The following is a 17,909-nucleotide window of genomic DNA, read 5'->3' on the forward strand; positions in this document are numbered from 1 at the left end:
TACTTAAACAAACTATCATAACTTATATATACTATGATGGGAGATCCATGATACACCCACAGTATGTTGCCATATTTTTAATACTTATTTTCTAAATTAAACTGAAATATTATAATTTCTTTAAATATAGGTACTGCATTACACCAACCAATATGTTAAGAAAGTAATAATATTCATTTTTAGTGGATAAAAAATACGTAAATATATACCCCCGATTACGAACTGACCTGGCAACGGAAACCTCAATTGAACGGACAACAGAACTGGCTTTTAAAAGGACCTTTAAATGCTGCCAGTGCAAAAAATATTTTTTTTTCCATAGTAATGAATGCAATCATATGGAGAACTTTTTGAATTACTAAGTTTTATTAGAAATGAATGAAATGATTTAAGTTTAGTAATATAAATGAATCAACGTTAATTGTCAATAATGTATTTCAGATAGATGTATTCGAGAACCTATGTAAAGAGTGTGACAGTTTACCTATGACCCATTTGTTCAACGGATGGCTTCAACTGGACATGAAACATTTAAAACAAGCCTTACTCAACCTAGTTTGTAAATGGGGGAATATGTTCAAACAAGATTTGGTAGATCATGTTCATAATAGGTAATATTATCATATATATTTTTTTATTTGTGCAAATTTACAGAAACGTTACATTGTATCTTTTTTGGTATTTTGGCTGTCACCATGTTCTTCTTTTCTTGGGGTTTTCGAACAATGTTCACAACTTTTAATAAACAATTTCTTTTATGCAACGAATAATTCACAAGATTTTGAGAATGTAACATTCCATAATTGAACATAGATAACTTACCTCAGATATATATGTTCAGTATATGGAATGTTACATTCTCAAAATCTTGTGAATTATTCGTTGAATAAACGAAATGGTTTATTAAAATTTGTTAGGAAGTTCAAGTAGACGTTATAACTAAAATATTTGGCGAGACCAATTTGATAAGCAAACGAACGCAATTTGATAAGCATTTCATGTATGACCTACTAGCTTAAATTGTCGCAATTAGATAGGAGGCTCGTATTGGTATTTGTAATTGGTTAATGCACAGTTGGCGCGATACCAGTGGTTATACTTGTTCAAATTCTGTCGACCATCGTATTTTTTTCAAATATGATTTCTTCTAGTGGGTATATATATATCTGAGGTGTTTCCAAGTTATGAATGTTCAATGTTCACAACATTAACATTATTAATAGTGTTTGCATACACCCAATGCTTTTTTGCTTCTTTTTGGAGTTTGTTATATGTAAATATTTTTGTCCAAATATTACTTGGGACAGAATCTGAATTAAAAAAATATGACTTTGACCCTACTGCTCAAATATTGAACGACATATGAATACGTGTATTAATTAAGGCGCTAAGTACCAAAAACATAAAAACTGACATTTTTATAGAAAAATGTTCCACATACCAACGCCAATAACTTCAACTATAGTCTAAGTGCCTCAAGCAAGTCAAAAAAATACAGCAAAATAATTAAACCTGTCGACGTTGTAAGTCCGTTGGCGTGTTTTATTTATAATGGTATAAGTAGCACTGCAGTTCTCAACGGCATTCAATATAAAATAGCTGACGATGGTGTGTTGACACTTGCGAGTTCTTAATACCTAAAATTATAGAAGCTGCCGTGATTTCTTCACACTGTAAAACTACATTTTTCAAAAGGTCTGCTTCATGAAATTTTACTGCAATGACTCGGTATTTTGTAACTACAGGCAACACTACTTTTTGGTACTTAGAGCCTTATTTAATACACGTATTCATATGAGCTGAAAAACAGCATTAAAATACATGTACGTTTGTTAAAAAACTCCACGTCTTTTTTTAGAAATAAACCACTGTTTATACAGTCCAATTTACTACATATCTCATGTAAATCGGCAGTGAAAGTCTCAAATATACATGAATTTTTAATTTTTTAGCCTAAACGATCTGGAGAATTTTATTGAACAAGCAATCGGTAGCCTAAGTATAGAGTTGACAGAAAATGATTATGAAGGACTACTCGGGGTAATGGCTTGTCTAATTAAGGTTCGAGAGCGCCAGGAGACCAGCACAGCTTCCATGTTTGAGCCTCTCCGAGAGATCATTGAGCTGCTGAAGGCATATGGGGTTGAATTTTCTGAAGAAGCATTTGATCAGGTATTTTAAGAATTTTTGGGCAAGATCCTTTGATGATATAATTTTATGTAGAGAACATGGTAATACTGCCATGTTTATGCTATTTTTGTGTCTATGGTAATCAAACATTGGGTCTAGGACGACACCGGTTTGACACAACAGTTGCCATCTGGTCATAGGAAATGAAAACACACGATTTTCGATGGCTTAAAATCAAATCAAATCAAATTTATTTATTTTACATATAATGAACATAACAAATTACAAATTCAAAGCGTTCACGACATGACATAAAATAAGTGTTAACAGTATTTAAAATAAAAATACAGAGAGATGTGACTTAATAATACAATAAGAAACAAAATAAGAAAAGAAATAATATAAAACAACAAAAATTAAAGTAGATGGAAGCACACAGGGTGAACTATCGATAGACCCTATCTTAAAAACTCATAAAACAACGTCCACCTAATTCACCCTCACATAAGTGGAATATATCAATATCCGAAGCGATTTCATTAAACATGGTTATTGCCCTCCCAATTGGCATCACTAATGGCAGGTTAGTTCTGCACCTTGGGAGAACATTAGTTAGATATTAGTGAAAATGCTAATAATGACTTGAGTAAAACTTTCCATTTTCTCAAATGTGTTTTCTGCACATATCATTTCATTGGTCCAAATGGCAGCCATTTAGCAATTCTGCCGCCAAATCCTCCCATTCCCCTAAGTAGTATTCTCCGAACATATTGGAAAAAGAAATGTGTTACCTCTCTTGACTGTAGGTATTACTTATATGCTCTCTAAGTTATTAATAATGAGAGAGATTTTAATCAAGATTTAATAATGTTAAGATTCTTATTATTGGAAATACATAATTTTGATAAACCTTAAAAACATAAGTATTAGAAAAAAAACTTGTGCAAAAAGAATTATTTTAATTTTATTTATTCACACAAAATATTAATTAACTATGTATTTACTATTAATAATATATGAAGACAACATGTTTTTTCTTCATTCAAATACTTATATCCAGTGGCGGCTCGTCCATATGCACTGCGGAATTGCAGCACCCCCAAGTAAATTGAAAAAAATGGAATATTATAATATACATAAATATATGTATATTAATGAAAATATCAATATTATTGATGCGTGAATTAAGCTCACCCGCGCACCGATATATCCAATAATTATCATACACCGCGGTACAGCAGTACCGTTTTCAAACGGATATGCTCGAATGGATGTAGGAAGGGTGCGGGTAGCGGGGCACGCAGCTGGGAGCTTGATCGGTACTATCGGCCCGACAGTGTATCGGTGTTTCTGCGTTCGTACGTGAGCACACGCGCGACAGCGGATGAAAGAAATATAGCTTTAATGATTTATTAACATTGTTAAAATTTATTTCTCCAAGCAATTTATGCAAAGTTCTTTATTTTAATTACTTATTAATATAATTAATAATTTATATTTAATTTTGATGTTTATAGTAAAATATAATCCAAATAAACATTTTTTTTATTTTTAATCAACCGCAGCACCCCCAGATATCTTATCCACGAGCCGTCACTGCTTATATCTGTTACTCAGATACTAGATATTCTTAAAACAGTAAAGCCAAAAGTAAATTAATATTACTGGCATGAAAAATCTTAAATTGCAAATTCCTGAAAGTGTTCTTTATGGAGATAAGGTAGTCTGCTTCTCAAATTAGTATTTAAATTTTATACTTGCATTTGTTGTTATGAATATTTGTCTGTCTAAGCAGATGAAACTAGTTCTAATTATTATTATAATAATATGTAGATTACAGTGGCGAAGGGTGGAGGTAGGCTGTTAAGATCCGCCATAAATAGTGCACTCTACACTTTGTCAGTCAATACGTATTTGTTTTCACTGAAATAAGACTACAATTTACCGATGGTGTTTTTTAGTTTTTAAAATTCAATTAAACCCTGCGAAAACCATGTCACAATAGATAATAGTCAAAAAATACTCGTCTATCTACAAAATATCTAAAATTATGCAATGAAATCATACATAACTTTGAATATTTTATAGATAGAATAATATTTTTATCTATTATAGTTTGCTTAGGCAGGGCTTAATAAATTAAAAAAAAATTATCAACAATACAATATATTCTTAATCCAATGAAAATAAATAAACATGAATGAAAAAGTGTGCACAATTTTTTAGTATTGCCCAAAATATACCAAAATATGGTTTGGTTTTGGCAGGGCTTAATAAATTTCAAAAATGAGCCAACTATATGTGTACTATGTATGTATTCTTAATCCAACGAAAACAAATAAGTCTGAATGAAAAAGTGTGCACATTGTTGTATTGCCCAAAATATACCAAAACTAATATGGTTTGGTTTAGTCAGGGTTTAATTGATTAAAAAAAACTAACCAATAACATCTGTAAATTGTATTCTTAGTTCAATAAAAACAAATATGTATGACCAACAAAGTGTAATGTGCATTTTTATGGCGGATCTTAACAGCCTACCTCCAACCTTCGCTACTGGTAGATTAAATGGGTACCTACTGTATATTTTGTGAATTCCTTGAAAGTACCAAGTGTACAATTGATTTCTTTAAAACATGTCTTTTTCATTGCTTAGTTTTCATGATGGATTGTTTTTTTTACGCCGCCTTAACTGGAAGGATGGAAAAAAGAAGCATTCAGTGTATACTCTTGTAAGTAAAAAAATAATTGTAATTTTCATACATATTGTTACATTATTTTGTACATATATTTCAGGATTTCGTATTGTATGATTTCTAACTCAGTTATATAAAATAATGATGTCTAAAATGTCAATGACACTTCGATGGCCTAATGTTAATATCCCGTAAGCGACTTTTTACAAATTGTGCAGGAAGCAAAAAAAAACTAAATATTTAATATTCCGTATCTGACTGTTAATAGTTCACACATGTTGTATAATATAATGATAACATCCAATAAAATGTGATATTCATATAAAGATAAACATCCAAAACTATTTTACCTTATTAATAATTCTAAATTGACATTTTGAAGTTGAATTCAACACACGTCATGCAACACGTTTAACAGCTTAGACGCAAGATACGGGCTATTACAGGTTTATTTCTGCAATCTTCAGATATGGGAAATTACTAAAATGGCTGTATCATTTTTGTTAAAATAACTACAGATATGGGAATTTCGCAGTCGATGGGCAGTATTTTTGTTGTTTTTAGTCAAAGTTTTTTAAGTCATTTTCGTCATATAGGTCAGATACGGGGTAATGACATTAGACCATCGACTTATTGTCGTGATTTTGTTTTCAAGTTGGAGGTATTGCCAGAAAAGTGGAAGAATCTTATAAATTTGGCTGCGATAATTAAACACAATGTCGCCCCACTGAAGACAATCCAAGCACAGATGATTTCTAAACAAGTCACCTTGTTTAATTTACAAATGCAGCTCTACAGAAATGACTTCAAACTGAAACAGGTCAGTTACATTACACACAACACAGTATTGACAATTATAACATAGAAGAAACTTAAACATAAATTTTGGTACTCGATAATCCAAAGTGTTTCTTTACAGTTTTTCTACATGAAGTGCAATGATGTGTACGACCTGATAGACATGACACATCTGGAGCTGATGAATTTTGAAGATGTGGTCGCTGACCTGAACGAATCCTGTCAACTCTTCGACATTCAGTCTCCTGACATCAAGTCTATATTGGCAGCTCGCCGAGAATTAAAAATGTCCAAGGTGAGAGCTTACTGTTTCTCCAGAAAATAAAATATTGGTATGAAACTCATAGCTACAGAAACAGCTAAAAAGATATGGCTAAAAATCGTTGATCAGTAGTTTCCAAACCTCCCCTTTAAATTTTTTTCATTCACATTTATTTAATTCACCTTTATTTCTTAAAATAATACACGCATTTTTAATCCTTTCAACGCTGACGGCACACCTGTTGTGTCCTCATTAGGGGGCCATTATATATAATTAGCATGTTATTTAAATGTGGTAATTAAATAGTAATTAAATGCTCCACGGTGAAGAAGTTAATTGGTAAAAAATGTATAAATACAAATTTCTATTACTAAACGGGCTCGATATTTCGATTTCTCCCGTTTCGCATAAATATGATATTACGAATGGCAGCAGTACTTGCAGTGCTTTGCTTGACAATATATTATATTCTTCATTTCAATTTAATCAAAAGAAAATTGAAGTAGAGTTTCACTCTGAAATTTTTGTTTCAATGAAGTATCGCATAATAATTTTTAAACAACTTTTCGATGGTAATCAATCCAAATTCATCATCTTGTTCACTTGTCTGCGGTTCCCTAGGGAAGCGTGCCTCCCAGTTTGGAAATCGCTGCAGCAAAAACCAGGTGTTCTATTTTTTATGTGTATTCAATAATGATATCTTAATCGGTTGTTTCGTTTGTAGCAACTGTGGGACTATTATTACCTTGTCAAATGGACTATTGAAGATTGGAAGAAGACTCCGTGGAAAAAGATAGACGCCGAAGGAATGGATATGGAGTGCAAGCGCTTCACCAAAGATTTGAGAGCTCTCGACAAGGACATGAGGAATTGGTACCTAAACAAATAATTTATTTATTTATTCACGTGGCATGAGAGAATAGAATTAGGAGAACAAGTAGAACTAGTAGTGTTCGTGTTTATGTGGCGAATTGCAGGATGCCGATCACAACCTCTGGGAGTGTCCGCATATGTCGGTTGAAAGGGAAGAGGTTCTTAAGTCGATCCGACCCTCAGTTGGACCGGTCGACCATTACGACTTAGTATCTTGGGGGAAAATTTCTCAACTTTCAAAAAGTTTGTGGCATTTTACGGCGAGAGGGAAGGACTTTTTTCATCGAGAATTGACTGTAATATATTATATCAAAATAGGAATCATGCAAAATTCTAGTGCATGCCAACCAAGGTCTTAGAAAGTTGCTCCTGGAACTTTGAAGGGTGCCTAATATTCATTATGTCACGGTATACCCGTGTAGAACGAGTGTGGAGATGTGGCGGGTGGTGGAGGGAAAACCATTTAAACTAGGAGATCAATTATTATTAGCAATACATATAAAACTGGTAGAACAAGGATTTAGAAAAACTAGTAGAAAAGAACGGAGAGAACCGAAAATGAATACATGGAGTAGTGACAAGAGTATTTGCCTCTTTAGCTGTAGATCGCGGATTCGAATCATGTGTCTGGCAAGTTTTTGTTTCAAAGGGTTGAGTGAAAGGCTAAAAACTATTTTTTGTTACAATAATCTGTTGCTTTGTTCATGCAGAAAAATGTTGTTTACTTTTAATGCAATAGTAAGAAATATTACAGGCTAACTTAACATTTGGTAATACTGTTGGTTGACGGCATTTTAATGCTTTTTAATACACAACGATCCGATTATTGTTGATTTTAAAATAATGACAGCGTAAAAAAATGTTTATTTAGGGAACCGTATCTAAAAATTGAAGCTGTGATTAAAAATCTGTTGACATCTCTTCGAGCTGTCACTGAGCTTCAAAATCCTGCCATCAGAGACCGCCACTGGATTGAATTGATGCAAGCCACAAAGGTGAGAAAATACATACTTCGTGAACTTTAGTGAATGTGTTAATTGAAATAATCCATTTATCTGCGAGTCTTTCAAATTGAACCCTTTTCCAGAAAAAAGAGTGTTATTGTAAATCAGTTCAAATAATAATGTGCCATAAATGCAGCGACTTCCCTAGGCAAAGTGCCATCCTTCGGCAGACTAAGAATGCCGTTCCCTTTCATTTAAAGTCTCAAATTGAACTAACTTACTAAACAGAAAAATGCAACAAAAATCTTGAACAAAATGACATACGTATATGTCATAGTCTTCTAAGAATTAGTGCACTTCCACGAAAACTACTCTCAAATAGCGATGGCTTTAGGTACTGACAAGTATAGAGTCCCTCTTGTGATTTTTTAAAACTGAGATTTTTGTAGGTGCTTTCTAACGAAGCGACCGCATTGTCCACTTCATGGAAAACTGTCACTGCTTCCAAAAGTTGTAACGATCGTATTCGTTTCTTCATTTGCCGCTCTTTATATTCTGCCGCCTCTAAGCAACGCATGACTTGCCTACCTCCACGACACGTAACTGCATAAATAATGTGTCTACATATTAGTCAGAAATCATTCAATCTCGACAACAAATGGCATTGGAAGTATAGAGTAATGATGCGAATGATGCGTAGCCTCGAAGCTTTACAGTCAATTTTTCAAATTTAATAGCAAGAATTGATATAGGTTTCGGTCTCCAGATCTATAAAATCAATGCGGTAACCATATAATATATACTTTTTTGTATCTTCAATGATCGATTTACCAACATTTGGCAGTAACCCCACATAATGTCATATTATATAGCTACTGTAAATTGTTCATCGCTGCCCGGTTAATATAATCTTCGTAAATCGAGAGTCAATAATAATTGCATTACTGAGTTTGAATGGATAAGACTTATAAAAATTATAATATGTACCTACTTGAAATTAGCTTTCAGTTTTGCATAAAATAAATTTTATTTTTTTTTGCGTAATAATTGAAGTTATGTAAATTTCTCATGCAGTAAACTAAGAGGTCTGTAGAATAGGCTAAAAAAGTGTCAAATGAATAGATTTCCTATAACAATCCTCAATGAGACTCCGTGTTGAAATCGGCCATTGCTTAAATACCTGAAATTAATTAAGTACTAATTGCCAGTAAATATAGATTTTTAATGTGCCATTATCAATAACTATCCAATATAATGTCCCAAAGTGCCACATAAAAATCGATACGATGTCCAAGGTATATTTTTTTATATGAAAGGCACTATGTGCTATATTACAGCACTTACATCTTGTGTGAAAACAACTGATAGTGATACTTGAAAAAAAAAACAAAGATTTCAATTGGTGAATAGGTAAATAATATTTTATTTTTCACGTTTCATAAAAAACCCTAATTTTCAATCAAATTTTTTTGGCACTTAGTGCTTTATTTATTTCAGGTATTCATTTTGGGAACAAGCTGTAAAATATGTAGTTAAATTAAAATATTCATTTTATTATGTTTTCATACTGCTTCAGCAAACTAATGAAAGACGGAGCGACGACATACAATTCCTGGATCATGCTTCATCCAATTTCGTTCATTCATCACTGCCTCGCCCGGATAAACCTCATCATTTTACATCATCCGCCGTAAAGCGCCTTCCACCTGCTAAAATTAACTCGCTGAAAAATAACAATCCAAGAACGCGGCAGAATGGCGGAATGGACGATATCCAAAAGAAGATAAGAGCGAATCAAAAAGTACGGTTCAGAAAGAATGTTAGCATTTATTCGTTGGATGATTTCGATTTAGATTTTTGCGAATCTAAAAATGGCGTATCATCGAATTCAAACCCTACCGCGTTTAAGACTGCTTTGATACAGCGGAGTAATGATTTTCCGCACATATTTTGCGAGCATTTTAATTAAAAATAATAAAAAAACTAGTGCCAAATCACACGCGTGAAAAAGGTCAAATTAAAAGTGCATTTTGACATAATAATATTTTAACTCTTCATACTGAAAACTCACAAATGTCTAATAAAATGTACTCAAATAATTAGTTTTGTATGGATTTAACCAACATGACTGGTAAATATTTGATATGTAATATTTTTTATACTGTGAGAAGTTTTGATACAAATTTGAGCACCGCACGATTTGTGTTGGTAAATATATTACATTACATTACCATGTTTGATTCTAAATGGATCATATGGCTATCCACAGAGTGGAGGTAGTGTTTTAATGGGAACGGTTGTTATTCATTTGATCAACAAATTAGGCCCATACTCTGGGTTAGAATGCACATTGAAAAAACAACATGTGAATTTGCCAAACCCGGGATCTACTACATTATAAACCGACACGTTACCGCTCGGCTACCGTGGGCCGTTACTTACATAACTTAATAATATTATCATAAGAAAACAACCTGTTTCGTCATCGTATATTCATCATCAAAAGTACTATAACAGAAAAACAAGTTTTATGTACCATATTCCAAAAATTTGAAATCATATTCTCATCTACAAATATCATGTGAAGAAGTTAGTGTTGTGAATATTATTTTTTATATGCAATGTTTCTCAAACTTAGAGAGTAAAGATTTATAGGGGTCGTGGTATATTTTGTTTTCATAAAAATATTGTTTCATAAAAGCTTATCAGTGGTTTGCTCAGTTGATAATAATTGTGAAAAAAAATGATTTTGAAAGGAACATTTTTAGTTGGCGGTTTATAGAAGTTACTAACTTGTTTATGTTCGGGAAACACTGCTGAATAAAGATAACTATAATTAATTTCTAGTTAATTTTATTTTATTCATTTAATACCATTGTATGCATGTTATATTTTGCTATTTGATCATATTTTGTACATTTTAAATACAATTTTTATAGCAATAAATATTTTTACTGACTATTGCTTGTTTTTTTCTTTCTTATTTTCTTAATACAGCGAGCTACAAATGAAATAGAAGCTAAAGAAATGGTAAGAATTTGTTTAAATATTTTTTATTTTAAGGCATTTTAATAGTATATATTTCTATATTAAAAATATCTCCATCGACGCCATCTTAAAAATGTTAGCATATTTAATTTTGGCCAAAGGTTCTAAGTCAAACTTGAATAAATGCAATACCTACTTAACGTAAATTATTATGCCAGTACATATTATATATTATCTAACCCTGTCCCCCGCTTCTGTCGCAGACACAATATAGAAATCACAATTTAGATAGTGCAGTTGGAAGACCTATTACGATTTATACACCTAGTTACACCAACTGTCATAGAGAGTGTATATTAATTTATTTTATAACTGGATTTTAAAAGGAAGAATTATCAATGATCAGGATATACGATTAATTATGTTTTAGGTTAAAATACAAATGGACGACGATACGACATTGGCAGGATTACTTTCTTTGAATTTGCATAAGTATGAAGAGGAAGTTAAGAATATTGTCGACAAATCTATCAAGGAAGCGGCCATGGAGAAAACTCTTAAGTAAGCAACACCCCGATAAAATATAAACCACCTTCCAACAACTCAATATTCATTATTTTTTTTGATCTATGTCTACTATTTTGAAAAGCTAGTGGCTGCAGTTATTTCGACATTAGAAAGTCAACGGTTTTGAATGAGGTCTAATATTGCAACCACAGGAAAGAAGGGATAAGTGTGGTTAGACGACTAGCACTAACCTTGAAGTCGAAATATTGGGTTACATGTAAATTGTATGTAAAACATTTCACCGTGGCACAGTTCGCCGTGAGCCTTCTTATCTGAGGCGTATAATACGTATAATAAATACGCACGTATTCTATGTATAATTTTACACAATATGTATTGATCTATAAATTCCAAAACGCGACAAAACTCCATGAAAAAAAATATTTTAAGTCTCGATTTATTACAAAAAGCGCCAAGTCCGTGTTTGATTTCGCGCGTGTTTAAGTTAACCAATAAGGCAACGTTCAATATTGGAAATGGCGTCTCCCATCCTGTAGCATTTGGTAAACACATGACAGTGCCATGGAAATATGTGCCTTATGCCGAATAAATTAAAAAGTGAGGTACAAGTAGCTCTACGTCCAATTTTATTTTGCTTATATTTATTACATTTAAGAGTTTATCGGCTGAAACAAATTGCCATTTGGTTCTAATTTCGACATAGAAAACAACGGAAAAAATAAATTCAAAATAAAAGTCAGTTAAGACAAATAATTGAAGCTTGAAACATAAAAACGTTGTTTCCCGCAAATATCGAATTGTGGACCTATCCTTTTTGTAATTAGACGCCTCATCAATTAGATTCAATATGAACATTAATTCAATTTTCATAGCTGATTTTGGCAAAATTCATGAATTCAACAATGAAAAGCTAACTTAACCTAACCTAAAAAATATTCCAGTATATCGGCTATTTTCAAAATTTGTTTGCTGCTGGCTTCCTGTAAAGTGTAAACCTACAAGAACCGTGTTTTGTTTAAACATGAATTTTATGTCAGTACTATACGACCCAAAGAAGTTGGACGCTTATCTGGCCAGTTGGACATAAATAAATTTACATTATTGTAATCGTCTTTTTTTTTTAAATAAAAACGTCTCCACATTGGATTTGCCATGCCAAAATAATTATATTGTAATTGAAAATTTCTTCTCCTACAGAGAATTACATACAACATGGACTAAAATGGAGTTTGAGTATGAAGATCATGAACGTACACAATTAAGAATGCCAAAAGCCAATGAGGAGCTCATCGAAACATTGGAAGATAATCAGGTATACCTGACTAATGATAGATGCACCGTCAAATTATAAATGGTATGGACATGGTCCCCCCCATAGAGGTATTAAATAAACAGAGGGGCAAGTAATCCGCTTTCTCATACAACTGAATGAAGCAGGCCAACAATAGCCGAAAACTTACGAGATATAGCGACGCGATAAAAAAAATGCAGGGCATCACGGAGAATTTACTTTGGTCATTATAACGTACCCATATAATATAATGTTAACGTGGAAATTTTGCCGCAAATTGATTACCAGCCTGCCACACCATACTTTTTCATCATACTTGCCTGCTTCACCATACTTTCATATAACCTGCCGCCCCTAGGTCCCCCCAGTGCATCTCCATATCTCTCTAATAGTAAAAATGCTTAGTATTAATTTTACAAGTTTTTTGTACAGCACAGATATATCCCCTAAACCAGGCATGCCCAACCTGCGGCCCAAGGCCCAATTGAAGTTTTCAGCTTTCTATATTTTGTGTTTTAGTATTCATACAAAATCTCGTAAATTTAGCACATTTATATTATATTTTGTGAAATTAGTACATTCTCGTTGTGCTGCGTACTAGTACCTATTTTTATGCTTATGCAGGCTCTACATCACTCCGTACGTAATAGTGACCTTAAAGATTTTTTTAAATCATGGCCGTAGATGTCAAAGGAGCCAAGCCACAAATTTGGCGAATATGAGTAAAGTACACGAAAAGCATTTTAAAATCATCAAAGATGCAGTGGTCAATGGATTTAAGCCACAAAACTCTTTTGACTACATTTTTAGTACATTTCAATATTCAATGGTCAAGAGATATAACACACATAATTTCTTAGATACATACTATTTTTTTTAGTTATTTGTACAAAATAATAAAAAGATAAAAGCACAAAGTATATTATATGTTCAAAGTTTCACTGTTATATCTTTAAAAACAAAAAGTTCAATAAAAACATGTTACTTTTTTTGTCACACAAAATCTTTGCGCGCCTGTTTCTCAGCATTATGAATTTGTGGACTGGCTCCTTTGACATCTATGGCGACGAAATATTCTAATGAAGTCACAAAATTAAATAAAGACTTTGATACCAGATTCGCATTAATGCAAAGGTTTTGTTCAAAATATTCTTAACTCCATTTAATGTGACTGAAATCAAACATAGAGTTAATAAATAATAAGTTCGAAGGAAATAAGCTTGGAGTTTTATCAGAAATATATCCTCGAAGATAAATTTCCAAAATTAAAACGACTGGTAATGTGCATTACAGCAGCATTTGGCACTACATATCGCTGCGAATCGTTCTTTTCAAAATTAAGTGTAAAAAAAACGAAATGTAGCAGTAGGTTGCTCGATGAAAACATTACCAATCGATATGAAAAAGATATCAAATAATATACAAAAAGTGTTATATTAATTATTATAAGGTAATAAAATATTTTGAATAAGTTTTGTTTTTTTTTTTATATGTGTGGTCCACCTAAGTTCAGTGATATTTTTTTTGACCCACCAAACGATTTGGGTTGGGCACCCCTATCCTAAACCAAACCTGACTGCCCAGCACCACATTCAGTCTTGATTGGGTCTCAGAAAAAAATGAGTATATTTCGTTTTGTAGTCCCATTTACTACAACCCTCCCTATCCCCGTCGGTTACATGTAAAGTTTACGTAAAATATTTCACCATGGCACAGTTTGCCGTGAGCTTTCTTATCGGAGAGAGATGACCGTACACTATACGGTCTCCAATTTTATTAGATTCAATATGAACATTAATTCAATTTTCATAGGTGATTTTGACAAAATTCATGAATTCAAGAATGAAAACCTAACATAACCTAACTAACGAATAATCCAGTATATCAGCTATTTTCAAAATTTGTTTACTGTTGGTTTCTTGTAAAGTGTAAACCGACAAGAACCGTGTTTTATTTAGACATGAATTATTTTCGTCGGGTCGGGTCTTCAATAACTACAATGTGTCACTCCAAAAGTTGGCGAAGGCAACACTATTTTCCTCGACTTGTATGATCTCGTTGAAATTGCAGCTTACTGGGCAAGCCTTGCATGAATTATATGTCAGTACTATACGACCCAAAGAGGTTGGACGGTCTTTAATATACGGCCATATATTTCCGATACAACATTTCATGGTGAAATATGATACGGTGAACTGCATACGTACAAGTTTCCGGACACGTACTAATAATACAACCATAGTAAAAACGTTCTGGAATTGATAGTAAGTGTCTGATATGTTTTCCCCTTATTAGTCCAAACTCGATAACCAAAATATTGTTTCTATAAAAAAAAATTAAGTTATTATTTATGTATGTATTTTACATTTTATATTGGAGTAGGTTGGAAAATTATTGACAAACATGTTCATGTGTGTTTCAGACTCAAGTCCAAAATATGATGGCCTCAAAATTCATCGGGCACTTTGAGCAAGACGTGTCGGAGTGGCAGAAGAAACTGTCAAACGCAGACCAGTCGATCAATATGTGGTTTGAGGTGCAGAGGAAGTGGATGTACTTAGAGAGCATCTTCATTGGGTCTGAAGACATCAGGAATCAGCTGGAGGAAGACTCAAAAAGATTCGACAATATTGATGACTTATTTAAGGTCACTATTATATTATAAGCTAATGTACCTACTTCAGGAAAGATTTTAATTTGTTATGTTGATATAATTTATTATAGTGAAAAAGACTATGTACCAGATGCAGAGATGTCACAGTTAAATTAAGTTAACTAACATAAGTTATGGTGCCACTAATTAATACTGACAGACTTGAGAAACGCGTATTGGCATCTATTATAGTCAAGTATATCGTACCTACATATTATAACTCAAGCAAATATAGTAGGTAATGAATTTCGTTTAATTAAAACTAAATATAACACTTGATTATTTTGACAGTTGTCACGTTTTTCAATTTTGCCACTTAGGGGTGTCGCTACTTGCTAAACGGCTGATTGTGGCATCCCAACAGTAAGTGTAGCTAAGCATTTGACCCTATGTAGATAAATATTATTAGCTTTCATCATTTTTGATAGTAATTTAAAATAGAAATGCCAGTTTTGGCAACACGTGAATTTATAAATATTTGTCCATTGTACTTTTAAATATTGCTATTTGTTTTATCAATGATTCTTAAATATTAGGAAGAAGAAGTGTATATTAACTGAAATATGAAATTTAAACTTTCAGAACCTATGTAATGTAACTTGACTTTACAGAATGGGATAGTTTAACAGAGGATAAAAATATTACTGATTTTGTTTATTATACTACACTCTCAGTAATCCGCTGCTAGATTATCCGACAACTACTATAAACCGCCGTTATTTTTAGTAGTTGAAAGCACAAAATCAAGCTCTATAATTCGCCGGTATTCGATTGTCAAATTCAGTAGTCCGCCACGTACAAGTATACAACGCAGATGAGACGGGTTTGTTTTGGAAACTTCTCCTTCGTAAAACGTACGTTCATCGCGAAGAAAGTAATGTACCAGGGAGGAAAGTACACAAGGACCGCATCACAATTATGCCGTGCTCCAATGGAACCGGGACACACAAAATGAAGCTTTTGGTCATAGGGAAACCCAGGAATCCTAAACCATTCAAGAATATCTGCCTCACTGAGCAACTGGTTGTGTCAAGTGATTTACTGTTTAATATTTAGTTAATTAACTTAGTTTATAAATATGTGTAATTTAGTAAATACTTGATTTTGATTATAAATAAAACCCTTATTTGCTAGTACAAATTTCTCAAAAAAAAAAAAAACTATTTTTATGAAATACCTGTTTTAATTTTTACCATATTTTGTATGTATGCACTATAATCCGCCGCTTTCACTAATTGGATACTTGCCTGGTTTTTGGGGTGGCGGAATACTGAGAGAGTACTGTATTAATAAATATTAATCAGTAGTTAACACATGCATCTTATCTCCCTTTTCATTGACACTGAAACATAACATGTTCATCTTTTTTTCAGGAAATGGTTTTAGAAATCGGTTCTATTCCTAACGTCATCGATGCAACCAACAAACCTGGGCTGTATGAAAGATTGGATGCTTTGTTTCTCGGCTTAGTTCTATGTGAGAAGGCCTTGAATGATTATCTGGAGACCAAAAGACTCGCCTATCCACGATTCTACTTTGTTTCTGCTGCTGATTTACTTGGTTAGTCAGGAATACTCCCAAGTCTACAGTTAACTTTTAAGTCTGTGTTACGATGACCAATTTTATTATTTTATGTTGTGCAACAAAATCGTACATTGGTCACTATCAGCTTAGACCAGGGATAGTCAACCTTTTTATACCTACCGCCCACTTTTGCATCTCAGTTAGTAGTCAAATTTTCTAACCGCCCACCAGTTCCTTAGGAATGGTGATTTATAAAGTAGGGAAGTAACTTTTTTTTATAATATGTATAAAGCAGAGTTACAGCAAGTTAAGGCATATAATAATAATTACTTGCCAAATATTTTATGTCAGACTTTCGCTAAGTTTGGCATAATATAAAACAACTTACTGTAGTTAAATCTTTCTTTTTATTTATACTATGCATACATAGATGCATGAAATCTGATGAAATTACATTTAAACAATTAAATTATTAATGAGATCCCTGAGGCGGATGCTGCGAAACTAAATACTGGATATCTGGCTCAATTTTTGTGAGGAACGAACGATGGTCTCTTCTTCTTCTTCTCTTTGTGAAATTTAAATTGTCATGTGGAATTTTTTGAAAATGTTTTTAAAACCCCTACCGCCCACCATGAAAGCTGGAACGCCCACTAGTGGGCGGTAGGGACCAGGTTGACTACCCCTGGTTTAGACATTCATAAACTTAACTAAACCGGGGCAAAAAAATCATTGGCTCATACCAATAGGTGGCTCTAATTGTTTTATATGATACATCAAATTTAATCATGTATAAATTTCAATTATTATCAACCATTCCTCCAGATATACTGTCCAATAGTAACACACCTGAGTTGGTCTGCAAACATTTGATAAAGCTGTACGATAACCTGGCCAAGCTGGTGTTTCCCAAGGAACAGAAAAAGCTGACAAGCAATAAGGCTTACGAGATGATCTCCAAAGAGAATGATGAACATGTTCAATTTAAAAACACCTGCGATTGCTCTGGAAAAGTAAGGTTTTTACACAGTTTTTGCATTAGGGCTGTCCACTTATGACATCACACGATTTTTGGCTATTTTTTAACCACCCCCAATCGTCACATTTCGTCACATAACCTTTTACCCCCTGTCTATATTACGTCACATTTTTGACACCCCCCATATGTTAAAAAACAGAAAAAATGTTTTTTTTATTGTGTTTTCAGATCCTTTTATATTTT

General features: G+C 32.9%; 1 protein-coding gene across 1 annotated transcript in view; it reads left to right on the forward strand.

Moving 5' to 3' along the window:
- The window catches only part of LOC147071096 (dynein beta chain, ciliary-like), a 103,559-nt gene that overhangs the window by 33,688 nt on the left and 51,962 nt on the right, over nucleotides 1-17,909 (forward strand). Inside the window, exons 24-34 of the mRNA XM_085948683.1 lie at nucleotides 442-611; nucleotides 1,953-2,172; nucleotides 5,482-5,646; nucleotides 5,746-5,919; nucleotides 6,611-6,759; nucleotides 7,631-7,754; nucleotides 11,122-11,252; nucleotides 12,417-12,531; nucleotides 14,933-15,157; nucleotides 16,537-16,723; nucleotides 17,513-17,700. Coding sequence (XP_085804809.1) covers nucleotides 442-611; nucleotides 1,953-2,172; nucleotides 5,482-5,646; nucleotides 5,746-5,919; nucleotides 6,611-6,759; nucleotides 7,631-7,754; nucleotides 11,122-11,252; nucleotides 12,417-12,531; nucleotides 14,933-15,157; nucleotides 16,537-16,723; nucleotides 17,513-17,700 — 1,848 coding nt within the window. The remainder of the gene's footprint in view (nucleotides 1-441; nucleotides 612-1,952; nucleotides 2,173-5,481; nucleotides 5,647-5,745; nucleotides 5,920-6,610; nucleotides 6,760-7,630; nucleotides 7,755-11,121; nucleotides 11,253-12,416; nucleotides 12,532-14,932; nucleotides 15,158-16,536; nucleotides 16,724-17,512; nucleotides 17,701-17,909) is intronic.

The sequence above is a fragment of the Rhyacophila brunnea genome, unplaced genomic scaffold (genome assembly GCF_057557595.1).
Source record: "Rhyacophila brunnea isolate RB1 unplaced genomic scaffold, BYU_Rbru_1.0 scaffold_20, whole genome shotgun sequence".
Taxonomy (NCBI): domain Eukaryota; kingdom Metazoa; phylum Arthropoda; class Insecta; order Trichoptera; family Rhyacophilidae; genus Rhyacophila; species Rhyacophila brunnea.